This window comes from Solanum pennellii, chromosome 7 (assembly GCF_001406875.1).
Source record: "Solanum pennellii chromosome 7, SPENNV200".
In the NCBI taxonomy this organism is placed as follows: Eukaryota; Viridiplantae; Streptophyta; class Magnoliopsida; order Solanales; family Solanaceae; genus Solanum; species Solanum pennellii.
The window spans coordinates 77947594-77965377 of record NC_028643.1 but is presented as its reverse complement, the minus strand read 5'-3'; the positions used below and the strand labels follow the sequence as shown (position 1 = coordinate 77965377).

Sequence of the window (17784 nt, the reverse complement as noted above, 5' to 3'; positions counted from 1 at the left end):
TTTTCGATTTTCGGTTCTTGTACGATGTGTACGAACACCGAACCGAATTATTTCGATTCGATTCGGTTTTTATTATTTCGGTTCGGTTTATATTATTTCGGTTCGATTTTATTATTTCGGTTTTTTTAATGGGCCTGCTTAGTGGGCTTTTTAAAATTTAAAAATTTACAATTTTTTTTGTTTGATTTTTCAGCTTAATGGCTAAAAATAGTTACATCAAAAAGTGTCTTTTACTTTTTAATTTTTTATTTTAAATTATAATATTTATTATTTAACACTAATAATTAATATAATATAAATACATATAATAATATAATATATTTCGGTAAACCGAAATACCGAATAACACAAAATTACATACCGAAAATCGAACGGAATACCGAAAAATACAAAAACGTACACCGAATACCGAACCAAAAATCGAAACCAAAATATCAAAAAAATTCAGTTCGATTCGATGTTTCGATTTTTCGGTGTTTATGCCCAGCCCTAGTCATTTTCCCTTCTTAAACTTTCTTAAAAATATTCCAAGTAGGCACAAAATACCACTCAAGGCCTTCTAAAAGATGGGCTCAAGGCCCAAATCAATAAGTTTCTCAATATGGACTCAAAATCCATTACCAATTAGAACCTTTTCATTTTTGGTTCAGTCAAGTTTTAAAAAATAGCCATTCTTTGAATTCCAGCTAAATTAACACAATACTTTTATTACACTGATGAACCAGAAAGCTTGAAGAAGAGAAAATGGAGGCGGCCAGTTTCACTTCTGCTTCATCAACGACGACACCGTTTTCATCTTATTCCTCCACTTCTCAATCTCTTCGTTTCCTGCGTTACAAGCCTAATGCGAAACCTCTGAACTACAAATCTTCCAGAAGCTTCTCAGTCCGCGCTTCCGCCACCGGTGCCGATGATTCTGGTATGTTGAGTACTATAAATCAATGAGCAAAAACACTTATACACTGTTAATTATATGTAAAATGATGGCTTAATTTGATGATAAGCAGCTTACGAGACTGTAATGCTTGTTGCTATCATTGTTTTGCAGTGGTAACTCTACTTGATTATGGTGCTGGCAATGTGCGGAGTGTCAGGAATGCAATTAAACATCTCGGTTTCGACATCAAAGATGTACTTTCTCTGCTTTTGCTGTTGTGGCTTTTATTTCTAATTTGAGTATTTAAAATTGAGGTGTATTTGTAGGAAATTAAGAGAAATGCAAGTCAAAGATGAATGTATTATGTATACATCGCACCAAATTAGTTTTCCTTATGCACAGCATTTACTTAGTTCAGTGTTACTCTTATGTTCATACAAATGAAGTTTGCACTCTTATAAAGTAGTGGAACCGAAACAACCGTGGCTTGTTGTTTCCCAGTGTCTTGTTGAGCAACAATCGAATGGATTTTCAGTTTATTTGCCCTTCATATATTATTTTCTTTTTGTCATATCAACATTTAAGTGTTTGTATTTCGAGAATTTGCTCTTTGTCATATCAACCTTAAGCGTGTATGTACTTCGAGAATTTGAGTATATCCATGCCCCTCAATCTCTGTGCTTTAACTTATGAATCATGGAATAATTCTTATGTTTAATTATTGCGGGGAGGTGTGAAAAGTTTATTACAAGAGCGTGCCAAAGCCAAAATGGAGAAAGTATGCATGCATCTTCAGTTTTTTTCTACTCTCTTTCCGTACCTTTTTCATTAGTATTATTTTTTTATTAAGCTCTTTGCATACCTTTTCTTTTTCAACGTCTTCCAGGTCCAAACACCACAGGACATTTTGAAAGCAAAACGACTCATTTTTCCTGGGGTTGGTGCTTTTGCTCCTGCCATGGATGTGCTAAACAAGAAGGGGTATGGTTTTCATCCATACTACACATAGGGATGGAACTGTTTATTTCTTCAGTACTTCTCATTGTAAATAAACATTTAAATTACTGTATTGCCATATGAGAAATTCAAAACTTAAGCATGGTTCTGGCTTTTGGGACAATACAACCTCTTGCTTCATATACATGTAAAAGGATAGTATTTGCTTGAAAGTGATCAACCAGTATTTTGTATTTACGGCTTTTTCTGCAAAAAATTACTAATAAAGACACACCAACACCATATTTGACGAACCAGTTAAAAATACATTGTACTAATTTATTTTGGTTAAAGCTTTTGCAGCGACAAGAACATGTCTACAGAAAGTTCATGCATCTCTATTTTGTTCTTTTGTTTTATTTTCTCACTCCATATTATTATTTTTTTGCTTTGCTGAAAATTATGGGGATAATTGTTCTGCAGAATGGCTGAAGCACTTTGTGCTTACATTGAGCAAGATCGCCCATTCCTAGGCATTTGTCTTGGACTGCAGCTACTTTTTGAGTCAAGTGAAGAAAATGGACAAGGTCACAAATTTAACATTAAGTATATTTATGGCTTTAGACATTTGATAATTAAATGAGTTCTAGTGAAGTGGCTTTTATCTAACTTTAAAGAGGAACCTCATGCAGCGAGATGCTTAACTTATGAATTATGAGATTAATGTATGCTGCAAGAGCAGACAGGATCATTTTAGCACTTAAAATGGTTGTGTATTTTGGAATATATCATCATGGATGAGGATCCAAGGCTTGCAGTTGTAGCTACAAGAGTTTTAGTACCAAAGGAAATGAAATTGGGCCGTCTACCAGCTTTACATTTTTACCTTATTGATGTCATACATTGAGTCCTTTGGTTTCACTTTTCCAGTTCCAAAGTATATTTTGATGATAATTTCCATTGCATAGTCCATCCTCCAAATTCAAGTGATCGTTACTCTCTAATATATATTTATCTATTTGCTTGCCCTCAATTTCATGCATCGTTGTAACATATAGCCGCTTCATCTGAGAAACTGACTTTGTAGCACGTTTATCAGTAAAGGGTCTTGGTTTGATTCCTGGAGTAGTTGGACGTTTTGACTCTTCTAAAGGGATCAGAGTACCTCACATTGGCTGGAATGCACTTGAAATAGCAAAAGATACTCAAATTTTGGATGACGTTGGAAATTCACATGTCTATTTCGTACATTCTTATCGGGCAATGCCGGTACTAATTCTCATTGAGTAAATATATATTGATAGTGATTCCATCCTCTTTTTTCTAATTTTTAAGTTTATTCAGTACATGCGCAAGAAGCTTGATTCTAACATTTCTCCTAATTTAGTCAGATGAAAATAGAGAGTGGATATCATCGACCTGCAAGTATGGTGACGATTTCATAGCATCCATTCAGAGGGGAAATGTCCATGCCGTTCAGTTTCATCCTGAGAAGAGCGGTGGTACAGTGATTTCCTCAAATTTTTTGAAGCATGAAAGAAAAGAAACAATTATGACAAAATTCTTGTTAACCTAATTATGTTTGATCAATTTAAATTATGTTTTATCTGATCAATGTAGCATAGAGGGCATGGAAGTGATCATAATGTAAGCACAGTCCTCCAAACATCAAAGGAGAATATGTTAAGGATATAGCCAAAAAAAATTTAAGATCATTATCAATATTATAGGCCCTTTTAACCTTTTGCATGTCGTTCATTGATACTTAAAAATTTGTTTTCTCATTTTTGAAGAGCACAAAAATGACCCTCTTTAATTTTGATCTTTATGGTTAAACACAATATTAAAGTTGTAAATAAAGAGAGAGAGTATGTGTAGGCATGCACACACAGAAAAAGAACAAAAATATGTGATATATACACAAGCACACACACACAACCCCTTGAGCTTTAATTTTTGTCTTCTTATAATCATTATCTCCTTAAACTGGTGGAATAATGTTTCCAGATGTTGGCCTTTCTGTATTGAGGAGGTTCTTGAACCCAAAATCCGGGAGAACACAGGTATCAATGATGCTTATGACTTAATGCTTTACTTCTCAAGCTAACTGTTCAAAGCATCTAACACATGAAAGCTTTCTGCAAGACAGAAGCTAGTCCAAGGGAATGCCTCTAAACTTGCAAAGCGGGTAGGTCATATTCGTCTTAGTAGTAATTTATTTCTCAGATTTTTTATTTATTTGTAATGCTGAAGTTAGTGAATTTTGTGACTACTTAGGTTATTGCATGTCTTGATGTGAGGACAAATGATAAGGGTGACTTGGTTGTAACCAAAGGAGACCAATACGATGTTAGAGAGAATACAGAAGAAAATGAGGTAAGTGAGCATTAGTCATTGTTTAACCATCATCTCCTTTTGAGCTCTGCCAGTTCAAATTAATCTTTTAGGCTGTTCAACATTGGAGTTGGTCTGCAGACAGTTGAAAGTGGACAAAACTGAGAGCCGACAGAACTTATTTAGAAAAGGAGATCATCAAGATATGTAAAAAAGATTACGAGGAAAATAAACTTTGTCATTATATCGAAAAAATAAAGGGATGTATTCTTCCGCTGTAAAAGGGAAAAAAATTGCTAGTTCTTATTTTTTGTCAAATCTATTGCTCTGAGATTAGAAAACCGAACTATAAGATTGTAAGTTCTTAGGCTGCCAGACCTGTTGGCTCTCTGTGATAAGTGGTACAGGACTCATACTTGTAAGTTATCTGAATGAAAACAGAAGGAACAATAGAAAGATAATGAGGAAGCTTGTTAGCGAGCTGGTTTGTGTCCTCAAAGGTTCTTGGTGTCAGGCACTTAATTCTTCTTTTTTGAGGATAAGATACCAAGGAGGTATCCAAAAACTTACAAGCTTTTATATAGCTGTATCAGTTGATTTATAAAACACCTATAAATTCCATCAGCTGATCTAAGTTATCTACTATATCGCTGTTACACCAAAAGCATAAAAATTTTGTAGACGTCTACTCTTTAAAAAACCCATGTGGATGTCTTACTTGATTCTATTTTTTCACTACATTCCTTTATTTAAAAATGATGTCTTTCCTGAAGGTGAGAAACCTTGGCAAGCCCGTGGATCTTGCTGGACAGTATTACAAGGATGGGGCAGATGAGGTTTATCTTAGCATTAGTTATCTGTAACTCTATGTTACTCTAACCTGACCCTAGACTTATTAGTTGCTTTCTGTGGTTTAGGTTAGCTTTTTAAATATTACTGCTTTCCGAGACTTCCCCTTGGGCGATCTGCCAATGTTGCAGGTGTGTTCTTTAGTTCAATATTCTGATTAATTGTTCCCGATAAAGATGATGTTTTGTGATAGTTTGTTCTACTTGATTTGCCATTTAGGTATTGAGGTATGCATCAGAGAATGTTTTTGTGCCATTAACCGTTGGAGGTGGTATTAGAGACTTCAAAGATGCGAATGGCAGGTTTATGGCTATTTGTTATTCTGTTCATACCATCAATAATCATTTGCTTTGATCTTCCAAATTGTTTGCCTAAAACTGAGTTGAAAAATTGAATAATGTTAATTAGGGATTGTGGACGATGATCTGACTTCACTAGTTGATAGATAAACTTACTTCGCAGATACTACTCTAGTTTGGAAGTTGCTTCAGAATATTTTCGTTCTGGAGCAGACAAAATTTCTATTGGAAGTGATGCTGTTTATGCTGCGGAAGAATACTTGAAATCTGGAGTATGTAATTCTCATCTATGTGAAATTAATCTGTTTATTTTCAACAAAAAATGCTTCCTTATTTATAGTAACGTCAATCTGTTAATCGTTTCACTTACTGTCTTTGAAGGTGAAAACTGGAAAGAGCAGTCTAGAGCAGATCTCCCGAGTTTATGGAAATCAGGTTGATTTAAAGCCATGTTAAACTTTATGTTAGTTTCTTCAGATTGTGATGTCTGATAGTAATGATAACACATTTGTTGTGTCACTATCCTAGGTTGAATATCTTAGTTTCCAATTTTTTTCTCTTCAGTCATCACTGATGAAGAGTGACTCAGACATATTAATCCATAAGCGCTTTTCCTTGTCTGCTTGCTTTCGTATATGAATAGCATACTCATTATTTAGTGGGCATGTTGTGCAAGAAAAATGTTGTAATTGGTTGGATGTGTTGTGATATTGTAGGCAGTAGTTGTAAGCATTGATCCTCGAAGGGTGTACGTAAAGGACCCCAAGGCCGTGGAATTCCGGACTGTGAAAGTGCGAAACCCAGGTAATTGTATTCAGATATTCTCTTCCAAAGTAATTTAGTAGTTTTACCTGCATCCAGTGTTTCCTCATAGAAAGAGAAATCATTTGCCCAAGAACGGCATAAAAATCACATTATCACTTGACCAAGATAAAATGGGGCAAGAAGGGAATATTAATTAATAACTGAAGTGTGTCTACTGGTTTCAGGTCCAAATGGAGAAGAATATGCATGGTACCAGTGCACGGTGGGCAATGAATCTTTTTTGTTATAAATTACAACCTGTTATTCTTGTAATCTCATTCTCTTATTGGTGTCACATGGAATATCAAGATTGTTTTTCACGGTTGATAGTTTTTATATATTCAACCTAAGTTCAATTTAATTCTATGTTTCAAGGTGAGTGGTGGGAGAGAAGGCCGCCCTATTGGAGCTTATGAGCTTGCGAAAGCTGTTGAGGAATTAGGAGCTGGGGAGATACTGCTGAACTGCATTGATTGTGATGGTACGATGTTTATGAGTTTGACGTATATATATTCTACCTTTGAGGTCGTGTCGGGATGGGTCTGAAGATGGTCAATGCCATAATTTGGTATTTCTACTGTAATATTCGCCAAGCAACAGTAGGATTTGCATGTCCTTTCTGCTTTGTTTGTCCAGAAATTGTTCCCATTGCACCAGAAGGGAGCTGTTTTAGAAGCAAAGAAATCAAAAAGATTTTATTGGGGATGTTTTCGATGTAGTATTCCCAAAACTCGCTTTGGTTGTATTAGAAATTCAAATGTGAAAAGTTAAAGAAAGTTTCATCTTTGAACCCACTGCTTGCATTGTGTTTAAAAGTTCTCTTAACAAATGGTAAAATTGGATGAGAGAAGTATTTGCTATATTACACCTTCCTTTGTGTGTAATTATTTTTCTGTTTCCCCCTTTAATCTACTTCTCCTAATACTTAAGGTTAGCTGTCTGTTCTTAACTTACCTGGTATGATCCATGGTACTTGTGAATATAACCATACAAAACATGCATAGTTGGCCACTTGATATGACTTCTTTTTTTGCCTTATTAGGACAGAATTTTCATTCACCCATTAGCTCTACTCCAAAGCTTGCAGTCTTTTGTTTTTCCCCCTTCTTGTTAGGATAATAGATTGGTCATGCAACCTGTGGGTTTCTTTTTAACTCTTGGCAACAATCCACTTCATGTATTCGTGGACAATGTAACGCCTAATTTTTGCTCTTCTTATGTCTTTTCAGGTCAAGGAAAGGGATTTGATATAGACCTAATTAAGTTGGTTTCAGATGCTGTAAGCATTCCTGTGATTGCAAGCAGTGGAGCTGGAGCTGTTGAACACTTTACAGAGGTCTTCAGAGAAACAAATGCTTCTGCTGCCCTTGCTGCTGGAATTTTCCATAGAAAGGAGGTAACATGACTATACATTAAACAGATGCCTTCTTTTTTGTACCTTTAAGTTGATCAATGTTCAGTTTCTGTGAGCTCGATAACAAAAGAGATTGATTGGCAGAAGTTAGATGAGAGACACGGTAGATACCGATGTCTCTGCTGAGTGCTGGCAGCATGCACCTCTTCAGAGAAGTGGATACCTATCGTTTGTGTTTAACGAGCAAAGCCTCACGTATAAAGGGGATTTTTATATTTTCTTAAATGGATCTAAGTAAAATCTGCCGGTTGTTAGCATAATTAACCTCTCTTGAAAGTGCCTTTTTATTTCTTCCAAAAGTGTATTTAAGTGACATATATGGCTTTAAACAAAGCCATAGGTAGCCTGTATGGTACCAAAGGGATGCAGTACAGAACCTGCCGCAGCACATCCTCATGTTTCATCACCCACCACCTCATTCACACTAACAAGAAAGTAAAAATGAACATAAACATGGTTGAACTAGAGTTCTTGAGAGGGAAGTGTTTGTTTAAAACTAAACATACAATATGTATTTATTCTGGAATACAACATGAATAACTTGTTTCTTATCTACCTACCAACCGTTGTATAGTAACATACAACAATTCAAGTTCCCAGTTGTAATATCGGTACACATAATGTGGAGCTCTGACTGATGTAGGCTTATATAATCTGTCTCCTCAATTTCAGGTTCCCATTCAAGCCGTGAAAGAGCACCTGTCAGAGGAAGGCATAGAGGTTAGAATGTAACCACATTTTTGCTATCGAGCAACTCGATATGCAGTCCTATCCTTCGCCACTCCTTGTTACTTGATGTTTATATTTCTGAATATCAGTTTCTTCTATCTTGTTGCTGCGAACGAAGCCTTTTTCAATATCTTGCACTTGTAGCCTCGTGCCAATTTTGAGCAAGTTATCATTGTAAAATTGTATTGTTAAATTATTTGTGTACACTTTCTTCAGTATATGAGTTATTCGTTGGACGTGTCTTGGGGTATTAGTTCTTGAGTATCATCGTGAATGATGAATATACATTTTGTTGAACGAAGTTCACAAATTTCTTTGCTGATAGATATTATTTTCCTATTTGATTTTTATATTCTGTGAACTCCTAGCAATCAACATTGTTCATTAACGCATCTTTAATAATGTGACACTACAAAATTTTAAATTAATGCTACAATGACTTACTTCTCCTCTTTTTAGTTTTTCTGAGTTATAAAAAGAGTGTTATTTATAATTGATTTACAAACTGGAGTTTGTTAAGAGAATGGAATTTTTTGGTTTACCTTAGCTATTTGAGCAATGGATTTTTCCGTTGGTTGATTCTCGAAATTGAAAAAAAAAAAATAGGGTCCAGACCCACAAATGAATAGGAAGCGAGGTTGGAAGGTGGGATGCATGTTGACAACTTATCTTATTATTAGTTATAACAGGTTTTAATGTGTTTTTAAAGTGTTTATATATTAGACTAGGTCGACCAAAAGATATATTATTCTAGCATTTATGTTGTTGAATTTACATCAAAATATCAACTTAAAAAAGCATATTTATCATAAAGTTTTAAATTTGGCCAATCTTTAGAATGTCAAGAGGAAGGTAATGGGCGTTATAATTCAAATTTTATGAAGGTTTTTAATTAAGTGGATAAATTTTTTCATCCATTTAAATATTACTGTTACAGATATAATATTTATGTTCAGTTTTGGTTCTCAAATTAATTATCTTCAGCTATATTATCTCTAATGTAAACTCTTGGCTTTGTGTATAATTATATCTGGTAAACTGACTTTATTTCTTCCACTACATACAGACACCAACAATAAAAAGTAATGATTCTTCAGCCTTTTTTTTTGGTCTTCATAAACTAATATTACGAATAAATGTTTTTAGAACATTTATTTATTTTAACATGTAATTTACTTGTTATTAATCTCATTGAAATAAAAGATCTATACTTATTTTATTTTCATGCAGTGTGGACACAATATCCAAAGGCATTTATTTTTCTAATTCTTTTGGGAGTATTTGCACGTGACACGTCAGCTAGAAAACTCCAGGGAGATGCAGTAGCTACAGTCTTTGAGATCCCTGTTGAAAATGGCGTAGGATTTGGTCAAATTATAGGAGGAGCTGGTGGCAGTAGTGAAGGTGGCGGCGGCGGCGGCGGCGACGGTGGTGGTTTTAGTGGTATAGGTGCAGGATTTGGATTTGGCTTCGGCAGTGGACAGGGATCGGGTTTAGGCGGTAACGGCGGCAAAGGAGGTGGTGGTGGTGGCGAAGGTGGCGGAGAAAATGGTGGTTATGGTCATGGATTTTGAATCGGAGAAGGTTTCGGTGGTGGTGGGAATCTGATTCAATAATTTTGCATGAGTTGGATTTCACTTAATGTTATGTACTTTGTGTTTCCAATAAGTAATATAATAAATTTCTCTCTTTCTTCCATTTCACTCTAAATTGTAAGTGCTTGTTAGATTTACACATATTATAAAAAGGGAGTTCAGAATTCATATAATAACGACTTTCACCTTTAATTCTATGATCGTAAATTCAAAATCGTCGAAAGACCAAAAACAAGTGGGATGTACTTTTGTTGCTTCATGTCCATTTAGGGAGAAAAACTTGCATTAATTACTGGATCATTCAAACATTAATTGAAGTCCCATATTTGGAACATCAATAATACTAAAACACAGGTTCAAAATCTAGGCTTTTTCAAAAATATTATGACGCAAAAAATAAAAACTTAAATCCCATAAATTCATTTGCTTTAAAAGGTGCAATAATTGAAAACTAGCACAAACTAGGAGCAAAAGAGTAAATGACCCAATTATCTTTGTAGGATCACAAATCACAATAAAGAACGTACCAACATGGGATAGTGGTACGATGAGATTGCTTCAGAGCTCCGAATATATGGAGAAAATCTTATTGAAAACATTGAAGCTCCTATGTGGATCCAAATCCCATGTGACAAAAAAAAGAAAAGGAAAACATATGCTATCCCCACCCACGCTACACAAACACAAAGCAGGTGATAACAATTTAAATCAAAATTAAAATAATGGGACCAACATTATGAATATTCAAACGTGTATGAACTCTCCAATACAGAAGAAAATACTATAGCCAATAGGCTAATGCAAGTGTGTCCCAATTCAAAGAAAGTTCAGGTTGGTTTAATATTTTGAAACGAGAGATAAATATTCATGCAAAGTAAAATATAGTTGTGCAAAAGGGTAAATGGGAAGGATCGTAAATTCTTTATGGTTCTATCTGCAAATCTCAAATATAGCTGTGGCTGCAATAATCAGAGGACCAAAGCAACACCTCAGGCCAACAAAACTCTGATATTGCCATTTATTCTGGTTCTATGATTGAGTTGTACACTCAGGTATACCCACGGACGGATCAAAATCAAAAGCCAGATGATGTTGTTCATCTTCAAACATCAAGGAGCAAGCGACGGGGATCTTCAACCACATCCTTAATTCTTCTCAAGAAGAAGACTGCCTCTCTTCCATCGATCAGCCTATGATCGTATGTCAGAGCAATGTACATCATTGGTCTTGGAACAATATTGCCTCCAACGACCATAGGACGACTGACTATTGAATGCATTCCCAAGATAGCAGACTAACAAAATCAAGCAGCAAATTTTTGATGGTGAGATAGCTCTACAACTACAAGGTAATTGCAATCACTTCCTACGATACATACCTGGGGAGGATTTATGATAGGGGTACTGATAAGACTTCCATACACTCCACCGTTTGAAATGGTGAATGACCCTCCAGCCATTTCATCAATAGATATGCTTCCATCATTTGCCTTCTTAGCAAGTGAGTTAATTGTCTTTTCTATCTCAGCAAAATTCATCTGCTCAGCGTTGCGGATAACTGGAACAACAAGACCCTGAGCAAGGAGAAAAAAGGATACTTAATATCATCCCTAAAGTCTCTCTCTTGCAGTTCTCATTTCACTCTAAACGTCTATAAAAACACTGCCAAAAACTCAACAAGTAGAGTCCATATAAAAGAGAGTTTGAAGGACAAATTGAGACAGATTAGGAATTATGCAAGACAAGCCCATGTAATATGAAACTTTGAAGCAAAGAAAGAGCTAGCTTGCCTTTGGTGTACCAACAGCGATACTGATGTCTATATAATCCCTATATATGATGTCATCACCATCGATAACAGCATTAACAATTGGCTGATTCTGGAGTGCGCTAACTGCTGCCTGAAATTTATATAAGCATTTTAGGCCAGAATTTGACAATGAAAATACAAAAACAAACAGAAATCAGTCCCTCATCATACTTTCACAAATCCAGACATGAATCCTAACTTGACTCCATGCTTTTCAAAAAAGGCATCTTTGTAATCAGAACGGAGCTTCATCAAATTTGTCCTGAATAGAACAACAATGAAGAAAGAGATACAACATAAGGTCAACAAAGATGCAAAACAAATACTACTACATCACATCTGATCAATGCCCACACCCCTCCTAGGTCACAACAGAGACCAATCTGCATCTAGGAAAATAAATTGGAAAAGGTAACTGAAGTTTATAACCTTCAATTCCTAGATCAAAATTTTCTGTTTCTCTTTACGTAGGATAAGGTGCAGAAATATTAGCACAAAAAAATAGTGTCTTATTCAAAATCAAAGTCCAAACTTACATATCAACTTCATTGAATGTTGTCAGCAAAGCAAATGTGTTCTGAGAATCTTTCAAACGTGTGGCAACTCTTTTTCTGAGCCTGGTCATGGGAACCTGTCATCAAAACAGATTATAGAAGATAACACACAACAAGTGCCAAGTTACATAAACGAGTAGTGCCATCTCAATGAGATTACAACAACATCAGATATTGACTCACTCGTCTTTCCCGTTCTTTGGGAGGAAGTTGGAGCTCTGTAGGAGAGCGTTTAGGGGGTGGAGGTGAACTTCCCTTAGGCTTCTCCTTGACGGGAGTTGTCTCAACTTGAGGTTTTGCCTTTTCCTCTTTTTTATCCTCAGCTACAGGAGCTACTTTCTCAGAGGACTTCTCAGATGGAGCAACATGTTCCACACCCTCACCAGATTTTGAAATGATAGCAACTTTATTGCCTGGTTCGACAGTGTCCCCTTCCTTGGCTATAAACTATAGATATTCAAAACCAGATTCAGAAGTTGTTGATCAAAAAATAAAATGTAATAAACTAGGTGGTGGGACGTTGAGCAATGCAGAGTTCCAGTGCCAAAGATGTTCTACCTTTTGGATTACACCAGCTTCAGGACTGGTAACATCAATGGTTACCTGTCCAATAAAGACCATTCATATATAAGTGTCATTAATCTCCAGACAGACCTGAGATAATGTGATCAAAATTAAATAATATTAGAAACTGGGTACCTTATCTGTTTCAATCTGAGCAATTGGCTCATCAACTTCTACTCTGTCACCAACATCTGCTCATATAGAAGGAAACATGAAAAAACAGTAAGTACAAAGTGACTATGAATACTACTGCATATAAGATGGATCAGAGACCACATCAATAAAGACATACTCTTCAGGAACTTGGCCAGTGTCCCATCACTTATGGATTCACCCATATATGGAACAACAGCGTCAACGGTGTCACCTACATTACAATTATAGACAGGCAAATAAAAGAAAAAAAAGTGAGGAACTGTAGCAATACAGAATAAGGGAAAAGGAATGACAGAGAAAAAGAGAAAGAAAATGAAAGAACAATTAAAATATATATGGAAGCTGTCAATACATTATTGCATGATACATTTAGAATTCCAACATTCTTTAACTGTAAACAGAGTGCTAATTTCCAAGTAATTCTAAATTTCTTCTACTCCACCAGATGCTAAGCTTTAAGATAGGGTCATTAAACTAATTGAACTAGCATCTTATCATAAATTCTTTTAAAGATAATGATTTCCACTTATTGAAAAGAGTCATATTGACATATGTAACCCTTGGATTGGAAGGCAACATTTGAGTGATCAAGTAGTTCCTATGCGGTGAAGATGATGGATAACGCAAATACTTCTTCCACGTCCAAACAGAAATTTGCAAATGACCACAACTAACAGCTAATCATTTGGTACAACAATAGGAAATCAAAAGATACATGTCACATTTTTAAGTATCTATAATATAATTCTATATAAGACCGCAATCCCAAAAAGGATGAAAGAAAGGGTAACTTCAATAAAGTATGTGAAGATAATAATAATTTAGAAGAGAAGGTACAACTGACATAGAGTATCTAACTGATAATTTATAAGTTCAAAAGTACAAAAGAATACATGTGATGGGAGTTGGGACCATGATCAACTGCAGGAACAATACCAAGAGACCAGATTACATTTTTGAACAATATTATATACAGTGTAAGCATGTCGTGACTAATTTCATTTGCATCAGCGTTCCAGGCAAGCTTGATAAATTATTAGAAAAATATACCCCTATTTGCGCAGAAAGGCCTGCTCCAATTTGATAGTGTTGGACTTGAGCAAAGATTGGTCACAGCCCTGCAAGCAATGCACTAATTCATATAACCAACTGGTGTGTGTGTGTGTGTGTGAGAGAGAGAGAGAGAGAGAGAGAGAGAATGAACATATCACCAAGTATCGTATTTTTTTCAATTAACATACAACAACAAATATGCCTCAATCCCAAACAAGTTAGGTCAGATATATGAATCCAAGCATCACAACAAGGTAAAAGATTGATGTATCTGAACATTGCCAACACCTATACACTTCATATTGGGTAAAATGCATATTATAAATTAGGACAATATATGATTTTCTGTGGGACCAAAAATGAAGTATCTAGGCTTGATTAGCAGAGCACAACTGAAATTGTTAACATATATAACAATCTTTGACTGCTATCCCTTTTTAAATTTGCATGGAAATTCAATATAATCTTCTTCATGTCAAGACTTCTTCAAGTGTTTTATACGTTAGCCAATCAAATTGCATTACCCGATTATTTGCTAGGAGTCTTTTTAATTGGTTACAAGGGAAAATGTGACATTCAGAGAAAGAAATAGCAGAATTTTTAAGGCAAAAAGAAGAAGCATACAGTGCCTTAACTTAGATGCATTTTGGTGCAAACTAGCTTTTGAACAAGTTGTAAATGATATTTTAGACACAAAGCTGATTTGCACAACTTGTGACTAAGCTAATTGCACTAGCTTAGTGCAAATATTTTATACAAGATGTTATACACACATAAAAAAAAGTGGCACTATTGGTATCACTTTAGGACATCCCAAATGCTTCAAGACAATTTCAAAATATATGAAGTTGTGCACAACAAACTAACTAATCGAACAAACTTCTCTTTTGAAAATCAAGTTATGTGACATGCACACACTATCATTATAATACATGTACATTCACTGACAGAGGTCCACTATCTCCGTCTCCTCTAAGGACATGCACACACTGGCACTCCAACACAAAGTAATTAATATTTAATTGGAGTGTCTCAACTTTTAGTTACTCATTCAACCAAATGAAAATACAAAGCAAATCCAACAACACCAATTAGGTCCCTATGAAATGCAGATAATATAACTATAAAGCAATGGAAAATTCTACCGAGTTTGACCTAGACAGAGAAAAATAGAATGGCTACTTCTATAAATACATTGTGCATTTATTCATGCTCTAAGATTCAAATAACATATGAAAGGTGTTAAGCAATAATATATACTAACCTTTCTGGGCGCAAATTTGACGAGCACCCTGGATTAAGAAGTAGGAGCTAATTATATCGCACACCAGTATAAATGCACTGAGTCATCATAGATTAGTTACACATACCAGGCAGCACAAGCTGATTGAAATTTCGCACATGACCACATTGTCTAGTAAGCAATGATATCTGTTATCATTTTCAAAATATGTCACGACGACCTTTTAAATGGGGTTAGAAATAAAAAACAGCAGCAAGACAAATAGCATGAAGGCTCATGTTCAATATAACGAGGCGGAGGACAAAAATAAGAGTCTGAATGGTTAAGTATTAGAAGGGTTGCCATAAGACAGTATGTCATGGAATCTGAATAGTACTAAGTCAGAGCATAATGTTATAGAATCGATCACAGAAAAAAGGCTAGTACCAATACATTGCATAATGAGAAAGTAAGGATAGCCACATGCAATCATAACAATACTTATAATAAGAGTACAACACTGCAAAATTCGAAACTGTTGTATCAAAATCTTAATAAATTTAAAAATTTACCATACTAGAGTCTAGAGAAAACAATAATCCTTATCCAGGTAACTTATACCAATATCAAAACGGTTCTGTCAAATTCAATCATCAATAGTATGAACTACAAAATGATGATGATCAAGTATTTCAAATATGTGGCTATAAATAATGTGCTCATCTGCACCCAATGGCATGGTTTCGTGGTCAATGAAGTGGATTGAGTATCATGAGGTCTCAGGATCAAATCTCGATAGACAAAAAGACTAGTGAATTCTTCGCAGCTATTATATCCTTGGTGGATAGAGTTATTTGGTACTAGTTGCTTGTGGGAGATGACAGGTATCACGTGGAATTAGTCGAGGTGCAGGCTAACCCAGACGCCACAGTTATCAAAAAAAAATGTGCTTATCCAAAAAATGGCTGAAATCTAACATACCGTGAACTTGACTTGAGCTAAAAGGAGAAATGTTCTTTTTTTTTCATTATCATTTTTATTTTTTTGCCAAAAGGTATTCCAAAATCAATTTATCGAATTTTTTACCTCCATAAAATAGCAATTTATCTATCCTATTAAGAACTCCAATCACTTAAATGAAAAAAAGAGAATAGCTCATAAATAGACATTACCTCTTCTGCAGCAGCAGATGGAATTCTAGATTTACATACTGCAGGTCGAACCGTATGCAGAGATTTCCTTACACACTGGTTCAGCAAAATCAAATAATTTCAGCAACTCATTATACACATATCAGCAATTAATACATCAAAACAAACGCAATAAAACTAAATCACGATTCATACCGAAGTAAAAGAGGCGCTAGAAATAGCTTTGCGCCTTAAAACACCTAACATCGCAGCTCTCGATCTCTTAAAACTGTTCAATCAATATAACAAAAAATCAAAAAAAAATCAAAAAAATCTACGAATCACTGTAAACAGATCTTGCGTAATATGAGAAAATGAACAGTGATAATGAAGATTTTAGACCTGATATTAATGGAAGAAGAGTGAAATTTGATGAGATTGTAGGGTTGGAGAAGAAGGCGCCGATTGAATTTTCGCCCACGAAGAACAGCTGCTTAAGCTTTCTTTATTCAGACCTTTTATTTGCTTTTTTTACTGTATATTTCGCTATAGATGGAAAATGGAACTGCTGGACCTGTCAGTTTGTCCTGAAAATAAGCCAAATTATTTACTAATTGACTCGTGTTTTAAACTATTCGTATTTTTACGTTATATATTACATACATTGACTGTATATAAATTAATTAATTATTTTTTATTTGGAATAAATGTAGTAAAATAAAATTTTGGTACTTCCATTGTTTTTATTTGTATGATATTTTTAAATTGAAAAAATATTGAAAACACTTATAAATTTGACGTAAATTATTAGTTTAATGTGCGAACGATTCACAGCTCAAAAATACACTTCTTTACTGGACATAACAAGTGACCTCCAACTTTTGTACGAGCATGAGTTTGTTAATAAAAGATCGAGATAAGTGTTGAAAATATTTTAAACTTGACGAGAATTTAGGGGTGTATTTCACTCATGTTGCGAGATCAAAATGTATTTAATTCTTTAGTTAGTCAAGTTAAGGGTTGATTTTAATATCGTTAATGGTTCGGGATGAAATTAATAATTCCCAGCGAGTTTATGAGTTTTCTTCAACACTTTTTTTATTAAAAATATTCCCCATGTTCATTTTTATTTGCCCATTTGAAATTATATACAAGTCAGACGTCTTTTAACAAGAATAATGATTAATTTGAATATTTTATTATAATACTCATATTAATTGATGAATAGTTTTAAGTCTTGAAAATGATTTGGAAAAAAAAAGTAGAAATTAATATTGAGGTGAATTAGGAAAAATAAATTATCTTTTTTTGATGTTTTTAAATTGACAAATAGAAATAAAAATTAGTTTTTTAAAATAGTGAATAAGTAAAAGTATTGAAATAACTACTTTATAGTCTAAAATATTTTTTGACTATTTATGTGATTATAAATTATTTTATCAAGAAGAATTAATAATTT

The 17784-nt window shown here is 34.5% G+C and overlaps 2 protein-coding genes and 1 pseudogene across 2 annotated transcripts; 2 read left to right on the top strand and 1 right to left on the bottom strand.

Annotated features, from left to right (window-relative positions):
• Positions 1-704: 704 nt before the first annotated feature.
• Positions 705-8539, top strand: LOC107026296 (imidazole glycerol phosphate synthase hisHF, chloroplastic). The gene is made up of 19 exons (XM_015227203.2): positions 705-919; positions 1049-1131; positions 1764-1858; positions 2297-2400; positions 2913-3082; positions 3201-3315; positions 3821-3876; positions 3963-4001; positions 4091-4189; positions 4921-4983; positions 5065-5127; positions 5216-5298; positions 5459-5567; positions 5677-5730; positions 6012-6099; positions 6285-6322; positions 6475-6580; positions 7329-7495; positions 8186-8539. Exons 1-19 carry the CDS (start codon positions 745-747, stop codon positions 8243-8245), a joined length of 1767 nt encoding a protein of 588 aa, XP_015082689.1. The 5' UTR covers positions 705-744; the 3' UTR covers positions 8246-8539.
• A 261-nt stretch (positions 8540-8800) lies between these two features.
• Positions 8801-9933, top strand: LOC107025320 (annotated as a pseudogene).
• Positions 9934-10533: 600 nt separating this feature from the next.
• LOC107026421 (dihydrolipoyllysine-residue succinyltransferase component of 2-oxoglutarate dehydrogenase complex 2, mitochondrial-like) lies at positions 10534-16886 on the bottom strand. Its single transcript, XM_015227385.2, has 15 exons — positions 16728-16886; positions 16542-16614; positions 16368-16442; positions 15344-15404; positions 15238-15265; positions 13971-14038; positions 13057-13131; positions 12900-12955; positions 12759-12803; positions 12384-12647; positions 12183-12277; positions 11818-11908; positions 11627-11737; positions 11216-11410; positions 10534-11131 (listed from the first exon to the last, which is right to left on the bottom strand). The coding sequence occupies exons 2-15, from the start codon at positions 16590-16592 to the stop codon at positions 10940-10942; spliced, it is 1407 nt and encodes a 468-aa protein (XP_015082871.1). The 5' UTR covers positions 16593-16614; positions 16728-16886; the 3' UTR covers positions 10534-10939.
• Positions 16887-17784: the final 898 nt, after the last annotated feature.

Coding starts and splice junctions, on each gene's coding strand:
- LOC107026421 (XM_015227385.2), bottom strand. CDS start 16,592: ATGTTAGGTGTTTTAAGGCGCAAAGCTATTTCTAGCGCCTCTTTTACT. Junction 11,411..11,626: donor TCGCTGTTGGTACACCAAAG/GCAAGCTAGCTC, acceptor CTCCTTGCTCAG/GGTCTTGTTGTTCCAGTTAT. Junction 11,132..11,215: donor CTATCATAAATCCTCCCCAG/GTATGTATCGTA, acceptor TGATTTTGTTAG/TCTGCTATCTTGGGAATGCA.
- LOC107026296 (XM_015227203.2), top strand. CDS start 745: ATGGAGGCGGCCAGTTTCACTTCTGCTTCATCAACGACGACACCGTTT. Junction 3,877..3,962: donor CAAAATCCGGGAGAACACAG/GTATCAATGATG, acceptor TCTGCAAGACAG/AAGCTAGTCCAAGGGAATGC. Junction 6,323..6,474: donor ATGCATGGTACCAGTGCACG/GTGGGCAATGAA, acceptor CTATGTTTCAAG/GTGAGTGGTGGGAGAGAAGG.